The sequence below is a fragment of the Henckelia pumila genome, chromosome 2 (assembly GCF_033568475.1).
Source record: "Henckelia pumila isolate YLH828 chromosome 2, ASM3356847v2, whole genome shotgun sequence".
NCBI classification, from domain to species: Eukaryota; Viridiplantae; Streptophyta; class Magnoliopsida; order Lamiales; family Gesneriaceae; genus Henckelia; species Henckelia pumila.
In genome coordinates, this window is record NC_133121.1 from 17,966,623 (window position 1) to 17,993,109 (window position 26,487).

General features: G+C 34.9%; 3 protein-coding genes across 3 annotated transcripts; 1 reads left to right on the top strand and 2 right to left on the bottom strand.

The window, feature by feature from the left end:
- Positions 1–708: 708 nt before the first annotated feature.
- On the bottom strand, positions 709–6,450 carry LOC140881171 (agmatine deiminase). Its single transcript, XM_073286256.1, has 10 exons — positions 6,292–6,450; positions 5,917–6,030; positions 5,734–5,823; positions 5,574–5,646; positions 4,753–4,808; positions 4,565–4,643; positions 3,679–3,813; positions 2,632–2,864; positions 1,532–1,690; positions 709–1,232 (listed from the first exon to the last, which is right to left on the bottom strand). The coding sequence occupies exons 1-10, from the start codon at positions 6,376–6,378 to the stop codon at positions 1,146–1,148; spliced, it is 1,113 nt and encodes a 370-aa protein (XP_073142357.1). The 5' UTR covers positions 6,379–6,450; the 3' UTR covers positions 709–1,145.
- Positions 6,451–16,888: 10,438 nt separating this feature from the next.
- On the bottom strand, positions 16,889–19,309 carry LOC140877299 (uncharacterized). The gene is made up of 5 exons (XM_073280836.1): positions 18,922–19,309; positions 18,510–18,786; positions 18,067–18,284; positions 17,434–17,520; positions 16,889–17,346 (listed from the first exon to the last, which is right to left on the bottom strand). Exons 1-5 carry the CDS (start codon positions 19,307–19,309, stop codon positions 16,889–16,891), a joined length of 1,428 nt encoding a protein of 475 aa, XP_073136937.1.
- Positions 19,310–20,636: 1,327 nt separating this feature from the next.
- LOC140877300 (uncharacterized mitochondrial protein AtMg00310-like) lies at positions 20,637–21,410 on the top strand. The gene has a single exon (XM_073280837.1). It carries the CDS (start codon positions 20,637–20,639, stop codon positions 21,408–21,410), a length of 774 nt encoding a protein of 257 aa, XP_073136938.1.
- The last annotated feature ends 5,077 nt before the right edge of the window (positions 21,411–26,487 follow it).

The window sequence follows — 26,487 nt, forward strand, 5'->3', positions numbered from 1 at the left end:
CAACCAACTCGGACAAAGTAATGGAACGTAGAACTCGCATCGGTCTAGTATAAGGAATACTATACACAATCGATCCATTATCCACAATAATATGACCACCAAAATATAAAAATATATCGATGTTTTCCATTCTCGACAAGATTTGTTGAAATAAAAATGAAAAACGAATAAAAGAAACGAGAGAATTTTAAAGAGATTGATATTTTTATGAGTGATATTCGAATAACATTTGTGAACATATATATAGTAATACAATAACGCGTAGAATTAATTGTTTACGCGTTAGACGATATATTTAATTTTATTTAATTGTTTACGCGTTAAATTATTTTACGCGCATCCGTCAACACGTTTTTTTTTATTATTTACGGATTAAATAAATTAAAATAATATATTTGACAGCGCCGCGTGGGATAGGACGCTGCCAACTGGGCAGCGTCCGCTCCTCGTGGCGGAGGACGCTGCTTACTGGGCAGCGTCCTCTTCTCGTGGCGGAGGACGCTGCTTACGTGTACACAGCATCCGCTGTCAGATTTGGAGTTTTACAGTATTTTTGAAATTTTTTTGATTTTACGATATTTTTGAAATTTATTTTTTAATTTACATTAGAAATAAAAAAAACCCGTTTTTCCTGATTTCAAACTGTCTAGCAAAGTTCCACATGATCCGGTCAAGATTTTGACTCAAACACCATCTTTACACCGAAAAATCGAAACTTAAACTCAAAATGACATGTTATACCTTCAAGAATTATAAGATTCGAGGTCAAAACAGCAGCTGGAAGGGTAAAATCCGTCCGATTTGTCCAGTTCTTTGCTGCCGTGATGAAACCTTCATACTTCAGTTTCTATTTCAATTATGGTACTGGATTCAAGTTCTAAAGGCCATATTTACATGGATTCTTTTTGTAAAAAAATGATAAATCTTGGGGAGGTAGATGTAATTGTTCCCTTAAATATATTATAAATTATCACCAAAACATGGAAGAAATCTAATAGTGTCGATTGTTAAACATCAGTTGGAAAATTGTACAACCCAACTCCAGTTGAATCACCGCGCCTTTTTGCTCAAATCTGAGCTGTTCTCATCTCCATGATGTGTTTGTTTGACTTCATACTCAAAGCAATCTTGCACCCTAAAAGATATTATGGACTGGCCGGTTGCTGTTGCGTGATGCAATGTATGTTTCCTCCTCCTAGTACAATCTCACGAGCACCTGAGACTCCAACAATCTGAACCACAAATTTCAAGAAAATGATATTTTCACGAAAATGTAGAACATTTCGAGTACGAACCATAAATACTAACAACAAATCAACGTCTGATATTCCATATGATCCATAGCGTGTAAAGGATCACTATGAAGAAACTGAAAATGAGCACAAAATTCTCCCCAAGAGGGTAAATGGGATCAAAAGAACTCATGCCATAAGCCTGGCTAACTTCAAAGAAATAATAGAAACTCAAAAATTGGTTACCCCACCACTTGACTGATGAGTGTCCATTTTTAACATGAACTAAAGTTTCTCACCTCACGATCTGGGAATGCCAAAGACAAGACACGAAGAGCTTCATCATCCCATTTTTCATCACCAAATTGGGGTGCAATAATTGCTCCATTGGCAATGTAGAAGTTCACATATGAAGCAGCCAGCCTCATGCCAGCAACCCTTGGCGTACCATCACCAGCCTGTTTAAACATCAAGCCAAAAGTAGAAACGTTGGTGACTGTGAAAGTGAGGCACTGCAAAATTGTTTCTACATATCATTACATTACACATGCATTCACTTTATAAGAATAAGAATGATTAATCAAAGTTTCTTGAGGAATCCATTACACTTTTTTATAAGCCAATTCATATTGCCCCATCATTTGGATGTGGAACAAGACATCACAATATATCTTCGAATTTATATTTTTTTAGTCTTTGCATTATGATGGTAGTGGTAGCCTTTTTTGAGCGGATAGGTGTTATAATTATCCATAGACAAACTCTTTGTGCATTTTCATTGCAAAGCGCAAAAATGGTGCATACTTTCGCGAAGGAAGTAATTAGGGATCTAACTACTAGCTAATCTTATCGTATTATAGATGCAATCATAAGCAGGACCCATTAATCAGTAAAACAAAGGTATAACCATTTCCTAGAATCATAATTTCTAAAATAATCTACGGCTGTAAATATACTGAGCTGTCATGAACATTATTCGATCTCTATTCAAAGCCACCGAACATAATATATTTTCAAGTTGAATTCAAGCCTGAATCATTTGGTACGATATCTTATGAGTTGATAGTGGGCTTTTGTACATTTACTAATATTTTATATATTTGAATTAGCTCAATGGTTCGAACCATAATTTGAGTATTTGCTGAATATGGAGTTCAAACTTAATCATCAAGCTCAAGCCACAATTTGAGCCTTTACATAGATAGCTTGAATGCAAACTTTAAATATAGCCAAACTCGAGCCAAAAAGAGTTAATATTTGGGATACGAAAGGAAAAAATTGGGGTTCAGCTAGACCAAAAAAATGAGCAGTATTAGATTAGATTAGATTAGACAATGAGCAGTATGGAATGGAACCAGAACACAGGGAGTCGAATGAAAAATAAGCATAAATTTTCTACCTGTTCCAAGCCAGAGGCCTCCTCATCAGTCATGTAGAGTGGCCCAGGCACATGAAGTTTGATTATCTCTAGTTTTCTACCTTTGGCATCTGTGGCTTTAGTAAGAACTGAAAGGGCTTCCACAGCACGCTCATAATGCGGATCACTCTCATCATCAGTCCACGACAACAACACAACACCCGGTCTTACAAAACAGCACATGTTGTCAATGTGCCCATTAGTGTCATTGTCGCCTGGAGGACACGATCTAAGAATCAGGACACCAAGTTGCTTTCAAGGATAAAATTTTATGCTTTGAAATCCTAATGACTCGTTCAAAAAATAGAATAAACTTAGATGGTAAATAACCAATAAATAAGCAAGTGAGATAGTGGCATTTTACAGGAAGTCACGCTAATTATATTTATTGTTGTCTCAAAATAAACGGAAGTTCAATCTTGTCTCAAAACATAAGCAAGACAAACTTTAAGCACTGACAAAGTGCGTGTTTTATTGCTCTTTTTTTTCCCAACGACCCAACCCAATGTAAATAAGGGCAAGAACCGTGTCTTTGGTCTTTATGACAACACCAGAAGTTTACTGATTATTTAAAGGGTTTGTGAAGCAAAAATTTTCACTCACAAAAGCAAAAATTTTTGCTTACTAAATTATATGCCAAGAAGGAGATAAAACACTATGAAGAAGAAGCTAATATAGATTAGTGAAGAACAAAAATCGCCACCATACATAAAAAAAAAATTACTTTCAATTATTACCATCTTCTTGGAAAACCATTATCCAAACTTAGTGCTGGCAATATCTGATTGACAAACCATGCCTCTTCAATCAAAAGGAAATCCAAGAGAAACCAAGAAGGTTTCACATGTTAATAGACTTGAAGTTATTTGTTAAGAAGAACGATTGATTATCTTCAACATAGATTAACAAAGTAATAAAGCAAACCTGTCAAATAAATTTTCACCTATGATTAGCCAAAGTTTCAAGTTTCAATATTTAAATGGTCTCCCAAAACTTGAAAGGAAACCAGAAAGTGAACAAGGAAACTACCAAATAACCCATGAGGCAGCCAAATGACCTTCTTGACTCCAAGATATGATTTGAGCTCATCTTCAATTTGTCTTTTGGTTAACCCAGGGTTTCTATTCTTGTTTAAGAGACACTCTTCAGTTGTAAGGCAAGTCCCTGAAGGAAGAAACAAAATTTATTTATTCACATTACTTTTATTGTTATGCAAGTATTCACGTAACTAAAAAATCAACTTCCTTTATGCTAGCAAATGCTTATGTTCAGGAAGGATTGGTTATTCAGATTATATTTAACATGTCGGTGCATTCACTAACTAGAACATCTATTTCACATCAAATAAATGTTGTCTAAACAACCAACTTAGGATAATGATTCAGACAAACATCACGTATTTTTGGTAAAAAATGATTATTTCCAAATCAACAAATCAGGAAACTGGTGGCAAGCAGTTTCATTCCAATTCAAGTTCTGAGATATAGAAAGGCTATATCCAGCAACATCATATTGGATCAGGGTGCTCGTTTCTTCTTCCAAAACAATTTTGACTTTCTCAAAATTTCCATATTTTCACATCTATCAGATCTAAACTTTGACTTACAGAATGCAACTTTTTAACTTTGAAGACATGAATTACAGGAATTCAATTCACTTTATAAAAAATACAAACCCCAGGAACTTCAGCATTCAATTCAATATGATTATATATCATTTTTATTTCTATTAATTTCTTTTAGTTTCAAGATATTTCTCTCTTATAGAAACATAGGGCCAATGTCCTGCAATCACTGATTATTAGCAAATAGTTCCTAACAAGTTTGTACTATTCCAGTGCATGAATAACAAATTGCATGCAGGTTCTTGCAAGTTTTCTGTTTACTGAAAAAGGGAAATGAAGCATTTCAAAAACCTTCCCCATCAACATGAATGCTTCCGCCCTCAAGAATCATAGAATGGGGAAACCTTGGAAGCTTTTCAATTTCCAGAACCTAAAATGAAAAATGTTAAGAAGCAAACATGAAAATGTGGTAAATTGTACCTTGGACCAATTAAAGATTGGACAGTCTCAAATTTGCAGCTAGTTAGAACTTGACCAACCTTTCTAGCAATAAGGATGTCAAGGCTCCAATCTTGGTAACAACCTTCATCTACGCCTACGTAAATGAAATAGTCTGTGTTAGAACATGTTGTCACATGTTAAGAAGAGAATATGATAAATGTGGAATGAACATTCTTTCCATAAAACAAAGAAACACACCTAGAAAACTTTTGTTGCAGAACATAAGAAAAACAGACAAGCCAGTATAAGGCCCCAGAAAAATAGGATTCTAGTAAAAAAGTAAATTGGAATCATAGAAGAGAAGCGACAAAGAGAGACAGATGACTCCACGAGAGAGAAATTATCCAGATGAATGAAATGCAACAGAACTATTTCATAAATATACACCGGGTGTGATATCATTTAAAAGGAACAGTGACATCTTGGTTGCCTATGTAGTCAGTTCTCCACGTGAGAAGCAAAAATTAATTTAATTCAAGAAGTTGGATATTGAGTAACACAAAGCAATTCCTTGTTAAGGCGACATGTTTTATGCGAAACAATTTATGCATACAAATTTATCTTCATGCACAAAACTTCAACGCTGGCCAAAGGCAAACAAAATTTCAACATAAAAGAACAAGAATTCAGAAGCTAAAAACAACGATGCACTTGAAGGGGTAGGCCAACGCCGCAAAAAAAATAAAAATAATAATAATAAAATAAAATAAAAACTGCAAGGATACTCTAGTGCTATAATAAGACTATTATTCTCTTTAGTTGATACAAATCTGACAAAAAAAGGTGTGATATTCAAGCGCAAGACCCAGGCATAGGATCTCAGGGAACAAGAACTAAAGGGTCAACTATGCTGACTTACCACCATAACTATTAAAGTTCCAATCAATCCCTGCAACCCTGCTGCCCGGGTTCTCAGTATTTGACACAAGAAACTGCAAAAAATTACTTCCATTATGAAAATATAATTAATCATAAACGAAAATAGATTTTTTAAAAATAACGAAGCAATCATTGCTCACCGTTGGACCAGTATCACGGAGCCAAGAATCATTCATGCTCATCTCCACCAGCCTGATTTGTTCGGGCAAAAGACGACGCGCATTTTCCCACTGCCGTTTATGTTATCGTTTTAAAAACAAGAAAAAAAATCCCTAGAAAGATTATCGAGCAATAGAGAATACTAAAAACTGAGTTATGCCAACCTGCGCAGAACTAGCACACACGTTAACGGGTTCAAATCTTGAAATCGCAGTGGCAACGTTGGCAAATGAACGTTGAGCATGCACTCCGTGATCTCTCCAATTATCTGGACGTTCCTATGACACGCAGAATTGAGGTAAAATTTTGATCTAACTGAAAACCACGCAATCCGATAAAAAGCACAAATAATTGTTGATAAACATCAGTGGCCCTGAAATCCCATCGAAGGAAAAAAAAAAACCCACCAAACAGAACATCCAAAAGACAAGAAATTCACCCAAAAAAAAAAAAAAGAAGTGTTTGTGCAGGCGAAAAATGAATCAAAAGAGGTCACACAGATAAAAACAAAAAGTTGGAGGACGAACAAACGAACTCACCGGCCAACCAATCCAGCATCCGGAGTGAAGCTCCCACTCCGGAGGCATGTAGAATCCATGGTCAATAGGAGTGCCCTTGAGTTCCATTCCTCTCTCGCAATTTGTTGTCGCGCAAAAACAGAATGATTACTATGTTTTACTACTGTTCAAACTTTAAAGCTCACCAGGCCAGTAATAATAAAAATAATAAAGGACAAAAAATATGACTTGCTAAATTATTTGGCCCCTGGTACGAATTCAAGTCAGAGTGGATGCGGTGGGTTCGTTGGCTCTGTCGTCATGTGCTAATCCAAGGCCCATATATTTTTTTCATTTGTAATTATCTCATTTAAAATAATATTATATTAAATTTTAAAAATAATAAACCGTTGGATTTTATTCGGGCACTATCCCAATGGATAGCATAGACAAAACCGGGTTCGGGATCGAGATCGAAACAAGGAAATTTTTTTAAAAAATCTTGAACTGAACCCAAAATAATAATAATAATAATAATAACAAAACCGGGTTCGGGATCGAGATCGAAACAAGGAAATTTTTTAAAAAAATCTTGAACTGAACCCAAAATAATAATAATAATAATAATAATAATAATAATCTTTCTTATCTTATCTTACAATATAGCATACGGATACTTCCAATTAAAAATTGCAAATCATACTTTATTTTTTTTATTAATCTATCTATTACATTATATATTCTATTACTTTTATAAATATAAATATAAGTAACAATTGTGAATTAACTTAAATATTTTTGTTTTTTACACGCTATTTTTCTTATCCACTTTCGTATTTTGTGACTCTAGTATTTATTATTTGCTTCTTTTTTTATTTGAGTTTTTCCTAAAAAAAATATATATTTAATTTATTTAATGCACACTATTTTTATATTAATATTACAAGATAGTATATGGATACTTAAAATAAAAAAAATGCATAATGTACTTCATTTTTGCTATTAATCTATCGATTATCTATTCTAATCTATTATAAATATATGAGTAACAATTGTGAATTAATTTAAATATTTTTGTTTTTTTACACATTATCTTTCTATTTTCCACTCATATTTGTTCATCTACTATTTATTATTTCCTCATTTTTTTATTTGTATTTTTCTTACAAATTATATTTAACTTATTTAATACACACTATTTTTCTGTGAATCTTACAAGATAGTAAGTATATGTATACTTAAAATAAATCTATTATTTATTACATCTATAAAGTTACATTATAAATTAACATGACTATCCTTTTTCAACATTACATAATTAATGTGTTTTTTTTTCTCAATTATTTATTTACGTGACCCTTCAATTAACTTATTTATTTAAAAATTACACTATGCACTATATCAAATAAAAAAAAGTAAAATACTATTAATATTTTTAAAATTTTATTTTACAATCATTTCTAACTTATTTTATTCGATTATATAATTTGAACATGAACAAGTACGTGAAATACTACTACTATTACTACTACTACTAATAATAATAATAATAATAATAATAAACTATTATATGTGTGTGAATGTGTGTGTGAGTTTCATTGTAATTTACATAGCTATATTTTTTTTATTATTACATAAATAATGTGTTTTTTAATTATTTATTTATGTATCTCTTAAATTAATTAATTAATTTAAAAATTATATCATACACTCTTTCAAATAAAAAGGTAAAATACTATTAATGTTTTTAAAATTTTATTTTATTATTCTTTCTAATTTATTTTATGCAATTATATAATTCACACGTGAACAAGTACGTAGAATACTAATTTATATAATAATAAAAATAATATTTATTATCTTATCTTACAATATATAGTATATGAATACTTAAAATTAAAAATTTCACATTATGCTTTAATTTTCTTATTAATCTATCTATTATATATTCTATTACTACTATAAATATATATACGATTATCTAGAGCTGTCAGACGGGCCAAACGATAGCGGGAAGGGCCGGCCCACCAAAAACCCACTGTTTTGCGGGTTAGGATGATCGGCCCCTAGATTGGCTCACTAAAAATAAAAATCATTGTAATTAATTATATATTTCATAAATAAATAAATATTAATAAAAACATATTAATAAAATTTTTATTTATTGATTTCACACGTGTAAACTTTATATAAAGTAAGTAATTAGTAATATAAAACAATTTCACAAATTTCATTAAAATAAAATACATGTATCATCATAAAGTAAAAAAAAAATTAAAAAAAAAATCTCTCCAAGCTCAAGCGGGTTGGCCCGCCTTTAGTTGGGTTGAAAAAAATTCAACTTAACCCACTTAAATTGTGTGACGGGGTGGCCGATTTTGCGGGCCCAACCTAAATTGACTGCTTTATGAATAACAATTGTGAATTAACTTAATATTTTAATTTTTACACAATATTTTATGTTATCCACTTTCGTATTATGTGAATTATTTGCTCCTTTTTATTTGAGTTTTTCAAAAAATATATTTAATTTATTTAATGCACGCTATTTTTCTATTAATATTACAAAATATTACATGGATATTTAAAATAAAAAAAATTGCATAGTGTATTTTATTTTTGTTATTAATCTATCTATTATCTATATCTATATCTATATATTCTAAATATATGAGTAATAATTGTGAATTTATTTAAATATTTTTGTTTTTTTACACATTATTTTTCTGTTGTTCACTCATATTTTGTACATCTACTATTATTATATCCTCCTTTTCTTATTTGTGTTTTTTTTACAAAATATATTTCAATTATACACACTATTATTCTATGGATCATACAAGATAGTATGTGGTTATTTAAAATAAAACGGTTGTATAGTATATTTTATTTTTCTTATTAATCTATCTATTATCTATATTATTACTATTATAAATATATTAGAGTAAAAATTATGAATTAACTTAAATATTTTTGTTTTTTTATAGACTATTTTTCTGTAAATCTATTATTTAAATCAATAATTATATTTTATTACTATTATAAATACGAGTTCCAATTATAATTCATTTTATATCTTTGAGTTTTACTCACTATTTGAGTTCTACTGATTTTGGGCTCTACTGGTGCATTAGCTACTAGTTGTCTACTGGTTTCAACAACTACCGGTTGCATCGGCTATTGGTTTTCAGCGGCTATTGGTTTTTAGCGACTACTGGTTTGGACTATGCTGCATTTCGGAGTCTACTGCTTTTCAGCACTTCAGATTTCATCACTGCTCTTTTCAGTAGTCAAGTTTTCTTGTTTATATCTCTTGATTCATTAACTTTTGGGCAAAGTGATGAACATGAAAGTTGTATCCATTTGTCTTATATTTCCAATGCATTAAGAATCACTCAATTTGGAGTTTTTATGAGAGAGATCTGCTCAAAATACTCAGATGTGTCAGAAATTCTGCTTTGCAGAATTTCAGTGCAGAACCAAATACTACAATGCAGATTATCAGCTTCTTATGCTCTGATTCAGACTTTTACTTCTGAATATGATTTGTAGAGAATTGTCTTATCTTCGTAACACATACTGAATTGTTTCATTTGGATTATCGAGCTGCAAGATATGTCCAAAATACCAGAACTGCTCAAGCTCTACTGATGTCCGTTTTAAGCTAGCTCATCTAGTTCAGTTTCAGTTTGAAACGACAGTTTGATCTAGATAACATCCGATTTAGTCCAACTGGTCTGAAATATGACTTGAAATTTTTTGAGTTGGATGTTAAATGGTTTTGGGTGTTGGTCATTTGGATCATCGAGCTATGAGATATCATTAAAATAATTCAACTCGCCAGAAACTAAGGTGTGCTGGAATTTTGTTTCAGCAGCTTATCACTTCCAAAATATGATGTATGAACTGCATACTTAAGTAAATATGTTAGAACCACAGTAATGAGTTTTGTTATCATCAAAAGCAAGATTTCTTGCATTTTCGAACTCAAAAATTTCCCCATTTTTTATGATCGCAAAACTTGGATAAAAATATGAATTTGAAACTCAAGTAATGAAAAAATCATATTGTTATCTAACATATTTCTCCCCCTTTTGTGAAAATAAAAAAGGTCTGAAATACTAAAATAAGAACACATTATAGCTTCCCCTCAAAGTTTGAATAAATGAATTTTATAAAGGTAGAGGGGTGAGTGGTGACTAACACATGAATATAACTTCATTTAAATATGTATGCACAAAATGAATTTTTATCCTTTCTTGATTATTTTTTTTTAAAAAAATCGCATTTTCGGACAACAATGCCAAAAAAAAACGTGAGAAATTTTTGAAAATATCACATGTTATGATTTATCACAAAGATCAAGAGATAAATAAAAATTGACTTGACCAAATCGTTTTTCATATTTCTCTACCTTTGTCACCATATGTACTCAACAAATATAAGTAGATCAAGAAGTTGCAAAATATCATTGTGATCCCAAAACAAGTAAGCTTATGATGTGTCCCTTCAACTAATGATTCTAAAAAGATTTAATCTTGTAGAGGGTATTCACAAAATAATAATCTCACAATGATATTACTTCTCCCCTTTTCCACAAACACAAGTGGTTACTTATGCAAGTAGAGAAAATAAAGTTTAAACCCAAATCATTTTTCGAATAAACGAATTTGATATTTGAAATTATAAAAGCGCAAGTATGTGTAAGATACAATTGCAAGTCAAAAAATCAATACTCCCCCTATCTTCATAATATGGACATTAAAAAAATTAGAGAGAAATCAAAAAGTTTTATAGCACATGACATTTCATAAATTTTCAAAAACATGAATTCAAAAATAATAGCACAAAATAACTAATCTCAACTCAATCAAAATTAAGACATTTATGAGACATATTCAACACAAACACACACAAATATATATATATATATATATATATATATATATATATATATATATATATATATATACACACACAAAAGCTTTACCAAGAATATACAATATGAACTCAAAGTGTCAAACAACACAAAATCAAGATATATTTGCCAACTCAAATATTAATTAAACATTTAAGAGTCATTTTTAGTCACTAAGTATAATCACGATTGTAAGGGAATTGCTAAACATTCTAACACCAAAGACATGCTAGCACAAAATAGAATATTATGTTGGCATCAACTCAAGTACTTTTGTAAGAAAGTATAAAAGTTTTTAGAACAATTGTACCGAGTTTTCTTGATGTTGTGTGACTGAAATTTGAATTTCTTTTTTCTTTCTATTGATGAGTGTAACATCCTTGAACTTCTTGACAAAAACACCAACTCTTATCCATGCCCTGTTTTCTGTCGCAGATTTTAACCAATAAACTGCTCCTCCTCGTGCAAGAACAAGCGCGAATTTTATGCCGCTGCAATCCTTTACAAATTTAGTTTACAATTCAAAAAGCGGTTTGTCATTTGGACACACGAGTAAGAAGTTATGTTATTTTTTCCAAGGTCGCTGCAAGCTGTCAAAAATATTCAACTAGGCACATATATGTTAGAAAATCTCAAAATCCAAAATTTTGAAGATAAAATCAGTTTCAAATGCTCTTTCAAGAATGACCCGCTCTGATACCACTTGTTAGGATCGAAAACATGTGTAAAGGGGGGAGGGTGAATACACACTTTTAAAATATTTTGAGCTACAATAACTCGTTCTTGAAATATTTTAAAATAAACCGAGCATCGAGAGATTATATTGAGTTTGATTATAAAATCAAGCGGAAGACCCTTAACATATTCCTCAAAAAACCGATTAAGCATTTTGAAAATCGTTTGAAAATATTACAAGTTGAGATAATAAAAACAGTTTGGTTGAAACATTTATCAAACACTTTGTATGTAACATTTTGGTATTTTAAAAAACACATAAAATGCTTTAACAAATCATCCAAAAACAACAACAAGAAGTAAATGCGATAAAGTAAAGATACACGAATTTGTTTATAGAATTTCGAAGGCCAAATCCTTCTACATCTCTCCTTCTACTGTTTCTAGAATGATTCTACTAGAAGACTTTGAGCATTAAAACTTCTTGTAATTGCCCCACTCCAATCTTAGGACATACCCACTGCCTAAATTGAAACTTCTAGTCTCTCACTCTCAAATGGACAACACATCCAAACCTCATTACAAAGTTTACAAAGATTTGCACATTGTTTAACGTCTTTGTGCAAAGACTCTCACCCAACTATTTTATGAAGATTATCTCTCAAATGTATGTGAGTGAGTTGAGGTGTGAAGAACTTGACTGTGAAAGCTCAAGAATTCTGTATTGTTCTTCACACCAAGGTCAAGCTCTCAATTAGCTGATAAATCTGTTTATATTCTCTTCTTCTCTCTTTGATTTTCTGAATGATGTTGTATCTATAGCCTCCAAGAGAGATATATACATTAGATACAAGAATATGACCGTTAGTAATGGTTTTGTACTGTTTCTATTATTGAAACAGTCATATTCATGCTTCTGGCCACTTTCCTCATCTTCTGCTGATTTGGACTCTACTGGTGTAGTAGCTACTGGCTTTATATTGGTTTCAACAGCTATTGGTTGCATCGCCTACTGGTTTTCAGCGGCTACTGGTTTTTAGCGACTACTGGTTTGGACTCTGCTGCATTTCGGAGTCTACTGCTTTTCAGCACTTCAGATTTCAGCACTGCTCTTTTCAGTAGTCAGGTCTTCTTGCTTATATATCTTGATTCATTAACTTCTGGGCAAAGTGATGAACATAAAAGTTGTATTCCTTTGTCCTGTCTTTCCAACGCATCAAGAATCAGTCAATTCGGATTTTGTAAGAGATAGATATGCTCAAAATACTCAGATGTGTTTGAAATTCTGTTTTGCAAAATTTCAGTGCAGAACCAGATATTTCAATGCAGTTTATCAACTCCTGATGCTCTGATTCAGACTTTGACTTTTGAATATAATTTGTAGATACTTGTCTTATCTTCGTAACACATACTGAATTGTTCCATTTGGATGACCGAGCTGCAAGATATGACCAAAATACCAGAACTGCTCAAGCTCTACTGATGTCTGTTTTAAGCTCGTCTAGTTCAGTTTTAGTTCAGTCTTGAGACGACAGTTTGATCTAGATAACATCCAATTTAGTCCAACTGGTCTGATGTATTACTTGGAATATTTTTGAGTTGGCTATTCAATGGTTTTGGCTGCTGGTCATTTGGATCATCGAGCTATGAGATATCATCAAAATAACTCAACTCGCCAGAAACTAAGGTGTGCTGGAATTTTGTTTGAGCAGCTTATCATTTCCAAAATGTGATGTATCAACTGCACACTTAACTAAATATGTTAGAAACACAATAACAAGTTTTGTTATCATAAAAATCAAGATTGCTTGCATTTTTGAACTCAACATAAATATTTTTTTATTTATAATAATTTTTTAAAAAATTTTATTAAAAAATCAAATTAAAATTTTACTCCGTAAATGAATACAATTAATACATAGCGAAAATACTTGATTGGAGGGATTTTCCAATCTTTAATAAAATGACATTGGCTAACCAATAATTATTTAGAGTTTCCTATCTGCTTGGTGGCGAAAGTGCAATCGCCACAATCTGTGAATCGGGAGGCATTTCGGCAGCAAATGCCTCGCATTTTGCAAACAAAACAGAAGGCGATCATCGAATCTCTGGTTTGTTTGTGAATTTTCTTCCCCAGAGGATCGTAAGCGGGCGCTGTCGGATGGCCCTTGGTATTTAAGGAGCCCCAAGGCTGGACTAACCCAACTGCCATAATTTGCCTATAGCTCTCATGCACGAGGAGATTTTATTAAATCCAATCATCAGTATCGTATTTGGTTACGTGCTTCTTCTCACCTCGGAAATGGGAGGGGTAGCTGATCAAATGAGCGATAGTACGAACAATCACAGAAAACCAAATCATCGTCGGATGAAGAGGGTACCCATGAATCAGCAGATCAAGCCTATATGAATTTGGATGACCCTCTGCTGGCCAGATTGGAGCCCTCCCATCATCAGGTTAATGCTCTTGAACTCGTAAAGACAACAGTGTTGAATACAAATTCATGCTCGTATCCATCCAAAAATAATGATACTGCTATCACATCTATGAAGTCCTCACTATCATTACCTGAAACGCACGAGCACATGCAGTTAGTAAGTTTGGGTGCTGAATCACATCAAAAGAAATCACCCAAGCAGTGGAAAAGGTTGGCACGTGAGGTGGGTAGAAGAAAAGGAATTAGTGGTGACACCACACTTTCTCCACTGCCTAAAATACCTTTTAGGAAATTGGTTGAAGGCAATATATCTGAGGAAAATTATGAACTGATGGCGTGGCTGAAAGATGGTGATCAAAATTCCAAATATTTTCATTCTACTGCCTCTAGGCGGCGTTCACATAACTCTATTCAGGGGCTGATCTCAGCCCATGGTGACTGGTGCACAGATACTCAAGGGATGGCCGACATTGTTTTAGATTATATTCGGGTGATCGACCAGTTGTTGATATGATGCTCGTTCTTAATGCGATAAACCATGTTGTGGATGAGCAAATGAATAAAGAACTTTGTCGGCCTTTCTCTGCAGAGTAGGTTCGGCGGGCACTCTTTGATATGCACCCAGACAAAGCCCCAGGACCGGACGGTATGCCCGCACTTTTTATATCAGAAGTTCTGGTCGGTGGTGGGAGAGGATGTGTCAAGGGCCATTCTCCAATTTCTCAATGCAGCAGCCACTATCGATTCTTGGAATGACACGCTGGTAACTCTCATCCCAAAAATAAAAGATCCGATGCTCATGAAGGACTTCAGACCGATTAGCTTATGCAATGTGTGTTACAAGATTGCATCTCGAGCCATCACTAATCGTTTAAGTCCTGTATTATCCAGATTGTTGTGATTTCTACACCCCTATGATCTTTATGAATCAAAGAACACGATCACAAGTTTATCACAATTCTCACATACACAGCAAACATGAAAGATAAGAATGAAGAAGATGAACACAAGATGGATATTACGTGGTTCGGTATTCAATACGTACCTACTCCACGGCAGCCAACACCCCAAGAGAGAAGTTTTATTATTTATTTCAGAGAGTTATGAAATTACCTATCCGATCATCACAAGAAGTAAAATACTTGTACTTGAAATTCAGTTATGCTAACTAACTGATATACACTATTCAATACAACTGAATCAGTCGCATCCTCATATCTAAGTACAGAAAAAGGACCAACTCTCACAATCTCCACCTTGGTTCTGTCTTATGTTTCTCCTCTTGTTTTGATTGGTGTTGACTGCAGACCCTTATGCTTTAAGGTTTTGTTACTTTTACCAAATCCAAGCATCTCTGAAACTTGGACAGTGGTAAGCTTTTAGTCATCATATCTGCGAGATTATCCTCAGAAGCTATCTTTTCAACTTTGATTTATCCTTTTGCCACAATCTCTCGAATAAAATGAAGCTTGATGTCAATATGCTTGGACCTCTCATGAAACATTGGATTTTTGATAAGATGTAAGACAATTTGGATGTCACAATGTATAATCACTTCACTTTGACCAACTCCAATTTCATTTATAAAACCATGTAACGAAACTCCTTCTTTTATTCTTTCAGTGGCAGCCATATATTCTGCCTCTGTGTTGGACAAGGCAACAACCTTCTGTAAGCTGGCTCTCCAACTTATGGCTCCACCATAAGCAGTAAATATATATCCTTAAATATACTTTCTTGAATCAACACAACCTGCATAATCCGAGTCTACAAATCCCTCAATTACATTTTCATTTATGTCGGCTCCTCCATAGCAGAGTCCTATCTCCTTTGAACCATTCAAGTATCTCAATATCCACTTAAGAGCTTGCCAATGTTCCTTCCCTGGACTAGCCATGAATCTGCTGACAATGCTTATAGCATAAGCTGAATCGGGTCTTGTATACACCATGCAATAGATCATGCACCCGACAGCATTTGCATATGGTACCTTCTCCATATACTCTACCTCAGCAGCATCCTTTGGTGATTGAGTGTTAGATAGTTTGAAATGTTGTCCAATAGGAGTGCTCACTGATTTTGAAGTAATCATAGCAAATTTTTGAAGTAACTTGACAACATATCCTTCTTGAGATAAAAACAATCTTCTGTTATGTCTATCTCGAACAATGTTGATTCCCAAAATCTTGCTAGCACTTCTCATATCTTTCATTTCAAATTCTGCCTTCAAGTTTGACTTTAGATAATTAATCTCCTTTCTATCTTTGCTTGCTATAAGCATATCATCAACATATAGCAAAAGATATGTTGGAATCCCTGAGATCTTCTTTTTGAAATACACACATGTATCATGCTTAGATCTCTCATATACAATTTTCTCCATGAAGCTGTCAAACCTCAGATACCACTGTCGAGGGGCCTATTTCAACCCATAGATTGACTTCTTTAACAAACATACCTGATTTGAGTTCCCTTGTTCAAAACCATCAAGCTGTTTCATATAGATAGTCTCCTCCAAGTCACCATGCAATAAGGCTGTTTTAACATCCATTTGATCAAGTTCCATATCTTCTTTAGCAACCAATGAAAGTATCAACCAAATGGATGTTTACTTTACAACATGATAAAAGATCTCATTGAAATCCACCCATTCTCTCTGTGTGAAGCCCTTGGCTACCAATCTTTCTTTGTATCTAATTCCTTCAAAACCAAAGATTCCTTCCTTCTTATTAAAAATCCATTCGCAACCAATTAACTTCTGATTTTTAGGTTTATCAATAAGACTCCAAGTTCTGTTTTCCTTCAATGAATTCATTTCTTCTTTCATGGCTTGGAGCCATTTTGAAATTTCTCTGCTATTCATGGTTTGTTCAAAATCTAGTGGCTCCACCTCATCAAGATCACTGGCTGCCACAAAAGCATAGACTAGTAAATCTTCATAGCCTAATCTAACATGAGCTTTAATGGTCCTCCTAGGTCTATCTCTTGTGAGTTGATAGTCCCTCTGATCTTTAGTGACATCATCTTGATTTCTTGCTGTAGCTTCTGATGTTTCTATTAGTTTCTCTTTACTTTGATTATCAGAGGAGTAGTCTTAGTTCAATTCCTTCTGAAGTTTATTGTCTGAAGTTCCTGATTTATTTCTTGATGCACCCTCTTTCTTATAAGGGAATCCTTCTTCATTAAAGACAACATCTTTTCTTATCATACATTTCACTTCCTGGTTCAATGCACCACAGCCTGTAACCTTTAACACCATCAGGGTAGCCTAAGAAGATACACTTCTTAGCTCTTGGTTGAATTTTATCTTGTCTTACAGCATAAGCGATGCAACCAAAAATCCTTAGATGTGAATAATTTGGTGCATTCCCAGTCTACTTCTCTTGAGGAGTTTTAAAACTTATTGATGTTGAAGGGCACCTATTGATAAGATAAGCTGCTGTCTTAGTTTCTTCTGCCCAAAATATTGGTGGAAGAGATGCATTTGACAACATGCGCCTTACTCTTTCAAGAATGGTCCTATTCATTATTTCAGCATGTCCATTTTGTTGAGGAGTTCATGCCACTATCAAATGCCTTGAAATGCCTTCTTCTTTGCAGAATTGATTGAATTTCTCTGAGCAAAACTCAAGGCCATTATCAGTCCTCAACTTCTTGACCTTCTGCCCTGTCTGATTTTCAACCAATGACTTCCATTCTTTGAAGGCCTGAAAAGCTTGGTCTTTAGTTCTGATAATTTTGATCCAGAATTTTCTAGAGTAATAATCAATCATGGATATAAAATACCTTGATCCTCCTCTAGATTGTACTCTTGAAGGCCCCCACAAATCTGAATGAATATAATCCAAGATGATTTGCTTTTCATATTTGAAGGTTTGAACTTCACTCTTGTGGACTTCTCAAGTACACATTCTTCACAGAATCCAAGCTTACCAATGAAATCATTGAATAACAGTCCTTGTTTGTTCAATTCTTGAAGACCTCTTTCACTAACATGTGCTAGCCTTTGATGACACAGCTGTACCTTGTAACTCACATATGATGTGGTATTTAGTGAACCAACTACTATTTTTCCTTTTAGTGTATAAAGTTCATGTTGTTTGGTTCCCTTCATTATAACCATGGACCCCTTTAATACCTTCATAACTCCATTTTATATTTTTACATGTAGACCATTTAAGTCTAGCATTCCAATTTATATGAGATTCCTTTTCAATTAAGGGATGTACCTGACAGAAGAGAAAAGTCTTTCACAACCATCATCAAGTTTTAATTTGATGTTGCCGACCCCCATAATTTTGCAAGCCTTATTATTTCCAAGCAATACTGAACCACCTTCAACTTCTTTGAAATCATGAAACCAGTTTCTGTGTGGACTCATATGAAAAGAGAAACCTGAATCCATAATCCAATTTTTGTTTGATTCAGTAATGGCATCTAGAAGAACATTAGATGATTCATAACCATCACTTGCCACCGATACATCTCCGGTTTCTTTTGTCTTTCCTAGTTATTTCTTGTTCCAATCAGGACAATTTCGTTTGAAATGTTCTTATTTATGACATATAAAAAATCTCAAATTGCCTTTGTACTTTGAGCAAGATTTACTCCTGTAATTTCTTGATTATCCTTGTGAATCACCCTTGAAATCCCTTGAGCTCCTGCCTATATTCATCAGCCCTTCTCCACTACTTTCTTCCTTCAACACATGCTTCCTTTGCAACTCCTTGGACATAAGTGAAGATTTCACTTCATCCATTGTCAAAGTTTGTTTCCCATATAACATGGTGTCAACAAAGTGTTCATATGGTTTTGGTAGAGAACTCAGTAGCAGAATAACTTGATCTTCTTCTTCAATTTTGATCTCAATATTCTTGAGTTCCAGAATGATCTTATTAAAATCATCAACATGTTTCCTCAAGTCTTTTACATCTTCCATGTGGATCGAATACAATGACTTCTTGAGATATAATCTATTAGCCAAAGATTTCTTGAGATACAAACCTTCAAGTTTGTTCCAGACTTCCATTGCTGATCCTTATTCTCCAAACTCACGTAAAACTTCACCACCCAAACACAATAGGATCGCATTTTGTGCCTTTGAAACAATCCCTGCCATTTTCTTCGAATCAATACTGGCAGCTATGTCTTCCCTATTTATCGCATCAGAGATTCCTTGATGCACCAATAGAGCCTTCATCTTGATTCGCCAAAGGCTGAAGTCATTTGACCCTTTGAATTTATCAATCTCAAATTTCGCCATTGTCATCATTCTTGTGATTCACCAAAGCTCTTGATACCAGTTGTTGTGATTTCTACACCTCTCTGATCTTTATGAATCAAAGAACACGATCACAAGTTTATCACAATTTTCACATACATATCAAACATGCAAGATAAGAATGAAGAAGATGAACACAAGATGGATTTTACGTGGTTCGGTATTCAATACCTACTCCATGATAGCCAACACCCCAAGAGAAGTTTTATTATTGATTTCATAGAGTTATGAAATTACCTATCCGATCACCACAAGAAGTAATATACTTGTGCTTGAAATTTATGAAATTACCTATCCGATCACCACAAGAAGTAATATACTTGTGCTTGAAATTCAGTTATGCTAACTAACTTATATACACTATTCAATACAACTAAATCAGTTACATCCTCGTAGCTAAGTACAGAAACATGACCAACTTTCACACAGATTAATAGACGAGTTCTAGAGTGCTTTCATCCTGGGTAGATTAATCAAGGATAACATTATTGTGGGGTTTGAAACCATGCATTGGATGCGGAGCAGAAATTCTTGAAAAAGGGTTTATGCGGCGCTCAAGCTGGATATGAACAAAGCATATGATAGAGTGGAGTAGGATTTTTTACAGGCCTTGATGGCCAGAATGGGTTTTGCACAGGGATGGATTGATAAAGTGATGCTTTGAATCAGATCAGTGAGATACCAGTTCCGGATTAATCAGATTGTGGTTGGACCTATATTCCCGGGCAGGGGACTGCGCCAGGGTGATCCTTTATCACCATATCTGTTTGTTTTATGTGCCTAGGGGTTTTCCTTCTTATTCAGCTCCTATGAACCAAGAGATCTAATACATGGGGTGAAGATTGCTTCTACTAGTCCATAAATATCCCATCTTTTCTTTGATATGGTAGATTGGTATTCTTCAGGGCGTTTATGGATGAGAGTGCTCGAGTCAGGCAGTGCTTGATGCTGTATGAAAAGGCTTTCGGACAACTTATAAATTATGATAAATCTTCCTTATCATTTAGTCCCAATACAAACCTGATGCTTTTACAAACCATAAAGTCGATTTTGATAGTCCCAGTGGTTCAGGGCCATGACCTCTATTTGGGGGCTTCCGACGATGTCCCTTCGAAACAAGCGATTGCAGTTTAAGTACCTAGTTGAAAGAGTGGTGAAACGCATTCAGGGATGGATTCAGAGGTACTTTTCTGTTGAAGGGAAGGAAGTTCTAATCAAATCTGTTCTCCAGTCTATACCTACATATGCTATGTCATGTTTCAGAATCCTTAAATCGATCTGTGATTATATTGAAGGGGAATGCGCTAATTTTTGGTGGGGTGTAGAAGGAGGGAGAAGGAAAATGCACTGGAAATCCTGGGATTTTTTGTGCCAGCCAAAACTGAGAGGTGGTTTGGGATTTCGGAAGATGGATGAATTTAACAGAGCACTCTTAGCTAAGCAATTTTGGAGACTTCTTCGAAACCAAGATTCCTTAGTATTTCGAGTGCTCAAGGGTCGATATTTTAAACATGGGAGACTGTTGGATGCTAGTCTTGGAAACAATCCTTCGTACATCTGGAGTTCTTTTTTATGGAGTAAGGAAATTCTCACAAAAGGGCTGGTTTGGAGAGTTGGAGATGGTGCGGCCATTGATATTTATAAGGATATCGGGATACCAAGTTTAACTTCAAAACTTGGACAATCTTCATCCATGGGACAAAGAAACAATCCAATAAGTTCACTAATTAAGAACGGCTCGTGGGATCAAGACTTGATTTCTCACAAATTCAACAGTTTTGTGGCTGATGAGATAGTGAAAATCCCACTCACGGTCCATCCCGGTAGAGACATCAATTTTGGCACTTAGATAAGAAAGGACAGCATTCGGCCCGAGATGGTTATCGCCTTCAGAGAGGACTATTTCTGTAACACCCCAAATTTATCTTAATTGAGTTTATTTGAGATAATCGGAGATTACAGAGTTCAAGAGCCGACTTGATTTTGATCAGAGTCTATTTTGCAAATTTCGAATTTTTCAGGGACTAAAATGCAAATATCAAGTTTATTAGATATTTAAAGGAGATTTGAATTGTCTTCTCCATTCCATCTCCTCCCATTGGCTGATTCCACCATTAGAGATGCCCCAAACCATTCTCCAAGCTTTGTGATTTCAGTTTCCGATCGATCCGTCCGTTAGAATTTATTTCTGAAGGCAGATTAGCGATCACAGCAGCGAGAGCTTCGTTCTATAGTAAGTATTTATCCGATCAGTTGTACTTTTATTTTCGGATTTTGTTAGAATCGATTGAGTTTCGGTTATGTTGTTCTTGAACGAGTTCTTATCGTTTATTCTCATTCGATTTTGAATTAGAGCGTCGTTCGGAATTGTTATGATTTTTGGAAGCCTATTTCAAAAATGGGGATATTGAGATGTGTTGGATTTGTTTTGTTGTTGTTGTTTTAGCATTGATATGAGTTGCTTGCAATGCTGTACTGCTGTCTGCGTTTCCGGTTTGATCAGTTTATAGTCGTTATGTCGTCGGTTTGAGTTTTGGGATTTTGAACCGTTTGAATCGTAGAACTTTGGCAATGGGTTTGTTCGTCGTTTTTGATAATCTTTTGCCTATGTACAGATCCGTTTGGAGTTTTCGAGCCCAGAGTTAGCAGAAGTCGATTGTCGAAGAGTTGGACGAAGAACGGTAAAGAGATTACCTTGAGCAGTTGTTGTTAGGTTGCATAGTTTCTGATATAACCTTTTATTATAGCTTATCCAGAGTTGGAGCTATTCGTATCGAAAGGTACAAGCAGCACACTCGAGACCGTTGATTCTTGAGTTTTTCCCTTAAATCACATACTTGCATCAATACTTGTTCTAGAATGAGGGACTTGTATTTTGTTGTTTGAGATTTTGTTATATGTCTTAATGTTGTATGTTGTTCTTATGCATTCATCTTGAGCCAAACCTTTGATTTCAGCGGGCAGAACGACCCTTTTTGTTAGACGATTTGGGGGCTATAATCGAGTGGTCTGGGTGTAGCGGTTCACCTAGTGTCAGCATACTCCTTGTAGTCGCACCAAAGTCTAAAGGATGGAGATACGTGACACCACCTCGATCGGGAGATTCGGTGGGTTGTTTACGTTATCTCATCCTCGGGATCCCAAAAGCAGAGCAGCAATTCCTTGATTATCAGAGTTGATATCCCTGTTTTAAAGACATGCATTTCATTCGTATTAGCTTTGAATATGTTGTATGTACTACATGTTTTGAGTTAATACATGTTATTGAATGTTATGTTGCTTTTACTGGGAATATCTTTCTCACCGGAGTTATCTGGCTATTACTTTGTTTTGTATGTGTACTTGGCAACAGGTGGGGCAGGATCAAGTTAGAGGAGGCTTGGTTAGCGTCGAGATCAAGGGATATAAGTGAGACTCGGTTTAGAAGTCGAATCAACATGTCAATCTAGTCTATATTTTGAAGCATGTTTAGAACTCGAACTTGGTTGATGTTTGTAGTTTCTATTATTCGAATATTGTGGATAGAATGTTGTCGTTGCATGTTTTATGAAACTTGTTATGTTTGAATGTTTTGGACTTGAGCTTTGGTAAGTAATTCTGCTGTTTTTCAATTCTGTAATGTCATCGCTCGATCGGTAGAGTTTGACCGATCGAGCGATGGACTTTGTGCCAAGTCTCTGTTTTGTAATTTGCATGCCCGCTCGATCGGTTGAACTTTACCAATCGAGCGGTGCTGGTGTTTCCAGCCGAGTAGTAAGTTTTGGAAAACTTGCTCGCTCGATCGGTAACCGATCGAGCGAGGCACTGTTTATTTTAAAAAAAAAATTCTTTATTGCTTTTAGTCTTGGATCTTGTATGCTTAATTGTTGTTTATATCCGAGATTAGATGTTTAGAACCGAGGTCTCACAATTTCTCCCCCCAAAAAATTAGTCTGATTATTCATTGAGAAAGTGGTGGTCTTTCATATGGAGTCTGTCTCTACCACCCAAAGTCCGTATTTTCTGGTGGAATGTTTCCCACGACACTATTCCCACCAACTGGAATTTACTCTGCCATCATGTCCCAGTATCTCCAGTGTGTTCCTAATGTCGATCCGGAATGTACTCTACATGTCATTATTTGTTCTTTTGTGCGCCGATTAAGCATCTCTGGAGGGATTCGGAGTTCCACCAGTTTCTAAAATATTAAAGGGAGGTAGGCACCATGGACTTCTGTATTTGGATTCATGGTCAAATGTAAAAAAAGAATTTTGAGGAATTCTCAATACTAGCTTGGGCTATCTGGAAAGCGAAGCAAGAATTCATTCATGACATGGATGGTTGTCGCCTTGCTTCAGACGTCTCCTGGTGTAATATTTGGCTGGCCGATTTAATTTCGTCGAGTGCTTCTTCTTGAGCAGGGGCTGGTACGGAAATGGGGAGTAGGGGACCAAGAAGTTGGATGCATCCTACAACCTGCACACTAAAGCTCGATATGGATGCTTGCATCAATGAGAATACCAGGCTTTATAGTGTTAATGGCGTCCTTTGTGATAAACAAGGGAGATTGATGATGGCATTTGGTAAACAAATTGTTAAACCTATATCTGTTGTCTATGGAGAACTACAAGCTATCAAGGAGGGTATCAAGATTCTCTATCAAAAAGATTTCAGTGATGTTCAAGTAGCAACGAATTCTCTTTTGGCAGTACAAGCAGTCACTGCATCTTTAATAGGGTTGAGTCGATGCTACCCGCAGTGTAGTGCCCTGTGGGTGACATGGCGGCCCATGATTGGTTAAAATTAGTGGGCCCCACGTGAGACCCACTAATTTTGACCAATCATGGGGTTACACGTTATCCGCAGGGTAGTGCCCTGCGGGCGGCATGTACTAGACCCTTTAATAGATTTGAGCTACATTGGAGTTTGTGTGTCCGATATTAAAGAACTTTTGAAGAAACCTACTATCCCTGAGCTTGTGCATGAGAATAGATTATCTAATAACGTAGCGCATAATATTGCTTTTTTTGCATCTTCCTCTCATTCGTCTTTTATTTGAGTGAATGATGAGTTTCCTCATTGGTTAGTAGAACTTGTTAGAAACTATTTTTCGTAATAATATTTACAAGTTTTGCTAAAAAAAGGGATAATTCCTAAATATATCCTTATAGTTTTGTTATCGGGCTAATTATATCCCTTATGTTTTTCGTATCCAGAAAATATTCATTATTAATTAAAAAGTGTCTCGAACATGTCCTTAAAACTAAATAATACATATTCTGCCCTTTATTTCCCAATTTTATTAACAATAAGTTTTAGCCCATCATGCTTCCGTAAGTAAATTAAAGCAAATTACCTCTTTGACCACACTGTTGTCGGGTTATGTCCACCGAGTTTTACAGGTTGCTCCTCATAACCGAACCACGCGGTCGCAACCGATGGTTCCTGACACAGACTCCTTCAGCAGCAGCTAGCACAACCTTATTTCGTTTCCTACCTTAAGGCGTATAGTAAAAGCTTAATTTTTAAATGAAAATAACATGATAGGGAAGAGCTTCGGAAATTTATTCAGACAACATATTATTACATAAATCAACCTCCTTTGAAGAGGATGAGATAACTAGTTTAGCTACTCATAGTAGCCTTGTTCTTGAAATACATAAAATTAAAACTTAATACAAACTTAGAAAGAAAAATATTACAATGTTTTATTTGTAAGAAAACTGAAGGGAATGATCGATGTCTTCAGCTTCCTCAAATGCCTGTATTTATAGCTGAAGTTTCACTCGTTTCACCGAGAAACTTCAGGGAATCTTACAACTATCTTGAATTCTTTATGCCATTATTGATGACATCTTTTGCTAGTGGGAGAGTCACATGCTCGATGACATCTTTTACTAGTGGATGAGTCACATGCTTGACTTTTTCTTTTGAATTTATTCTCCTCACATGACTTCTTTATTGTTGTCGGGGCATCTTTTGCTTCTGCAGTGTCCCCCTGGGAAAATGCGGTTTTGGTGGTCCCTGTCCACCTTTGCTTGTCTCGGAAAAATCTTTTCGATCCGTTCGGGGTTTGAAGGTTTTTTCGAATTCTGGCTCCTTCTGGTTTGGACATTCTGGGCAGATATTTTCTGACCATCTTCCGATATGAGCCATGTTACAAAATTTTCGGCGAGTTTCTTTACTCCCCGACAGCTTGTTGTTCCACAAAAAGTTACTCTTCTTTTCGAAGAGTTCTTCCGCAAATGTCGTAGTTTTTCCTGTCATTGTGTTTAACAGGAATGATCCGTTCACGGAATTCTGATAAAATTTAAACAGAAACTTGAACTTGTCCATCTCGGTGAGACAAACCCAAATACCCCATGCCCTTCTGGTTGATATTTCATTTTCTCCAAAAGTGGACACCAATGGTATTTTTTCAGATATAGGATCCTTGATAAATCTTTGATTATTCATGTCAGGTCTCCTTAGCTTGATGAAATGAAAGGGCTCGTGTGATCCTTTCCCTGTTGGTTCTGTAGCTGCACTAAAGAAGTATAACTCGAGCACATCTCCTCTGGACAAATGATTATTATTTGCCCATGTTTCTTGGACTGCTTCCTGAATCCATTTTGGTAGCTGTGATATTTCCTGGAAGCCTGGTGAAGTTGTATAAACTGAGGCTAAAGCCCCAAATTCATACCATAGCTTTACATCCTTAGGATTGACATTGTTTTTTAGCCAAACCCTAAGATATATTCCTGCAACATCAACCCTGCAAGTGATCGGATTGATTTCACTTCTGGTACTTAATTTCTCCCATCTTTGTTGATAAACCTGAAATGGAGAAATGACCGCTGGGTTAGTATCAATCTTAGATTTTCCCTTGTCAGTGTTGGGCCTAAGATTGATCTCTTTCTCTTTTATCCCAGAGGCGGAGGGTTGACTTGATGAGTTATCCTCATCAA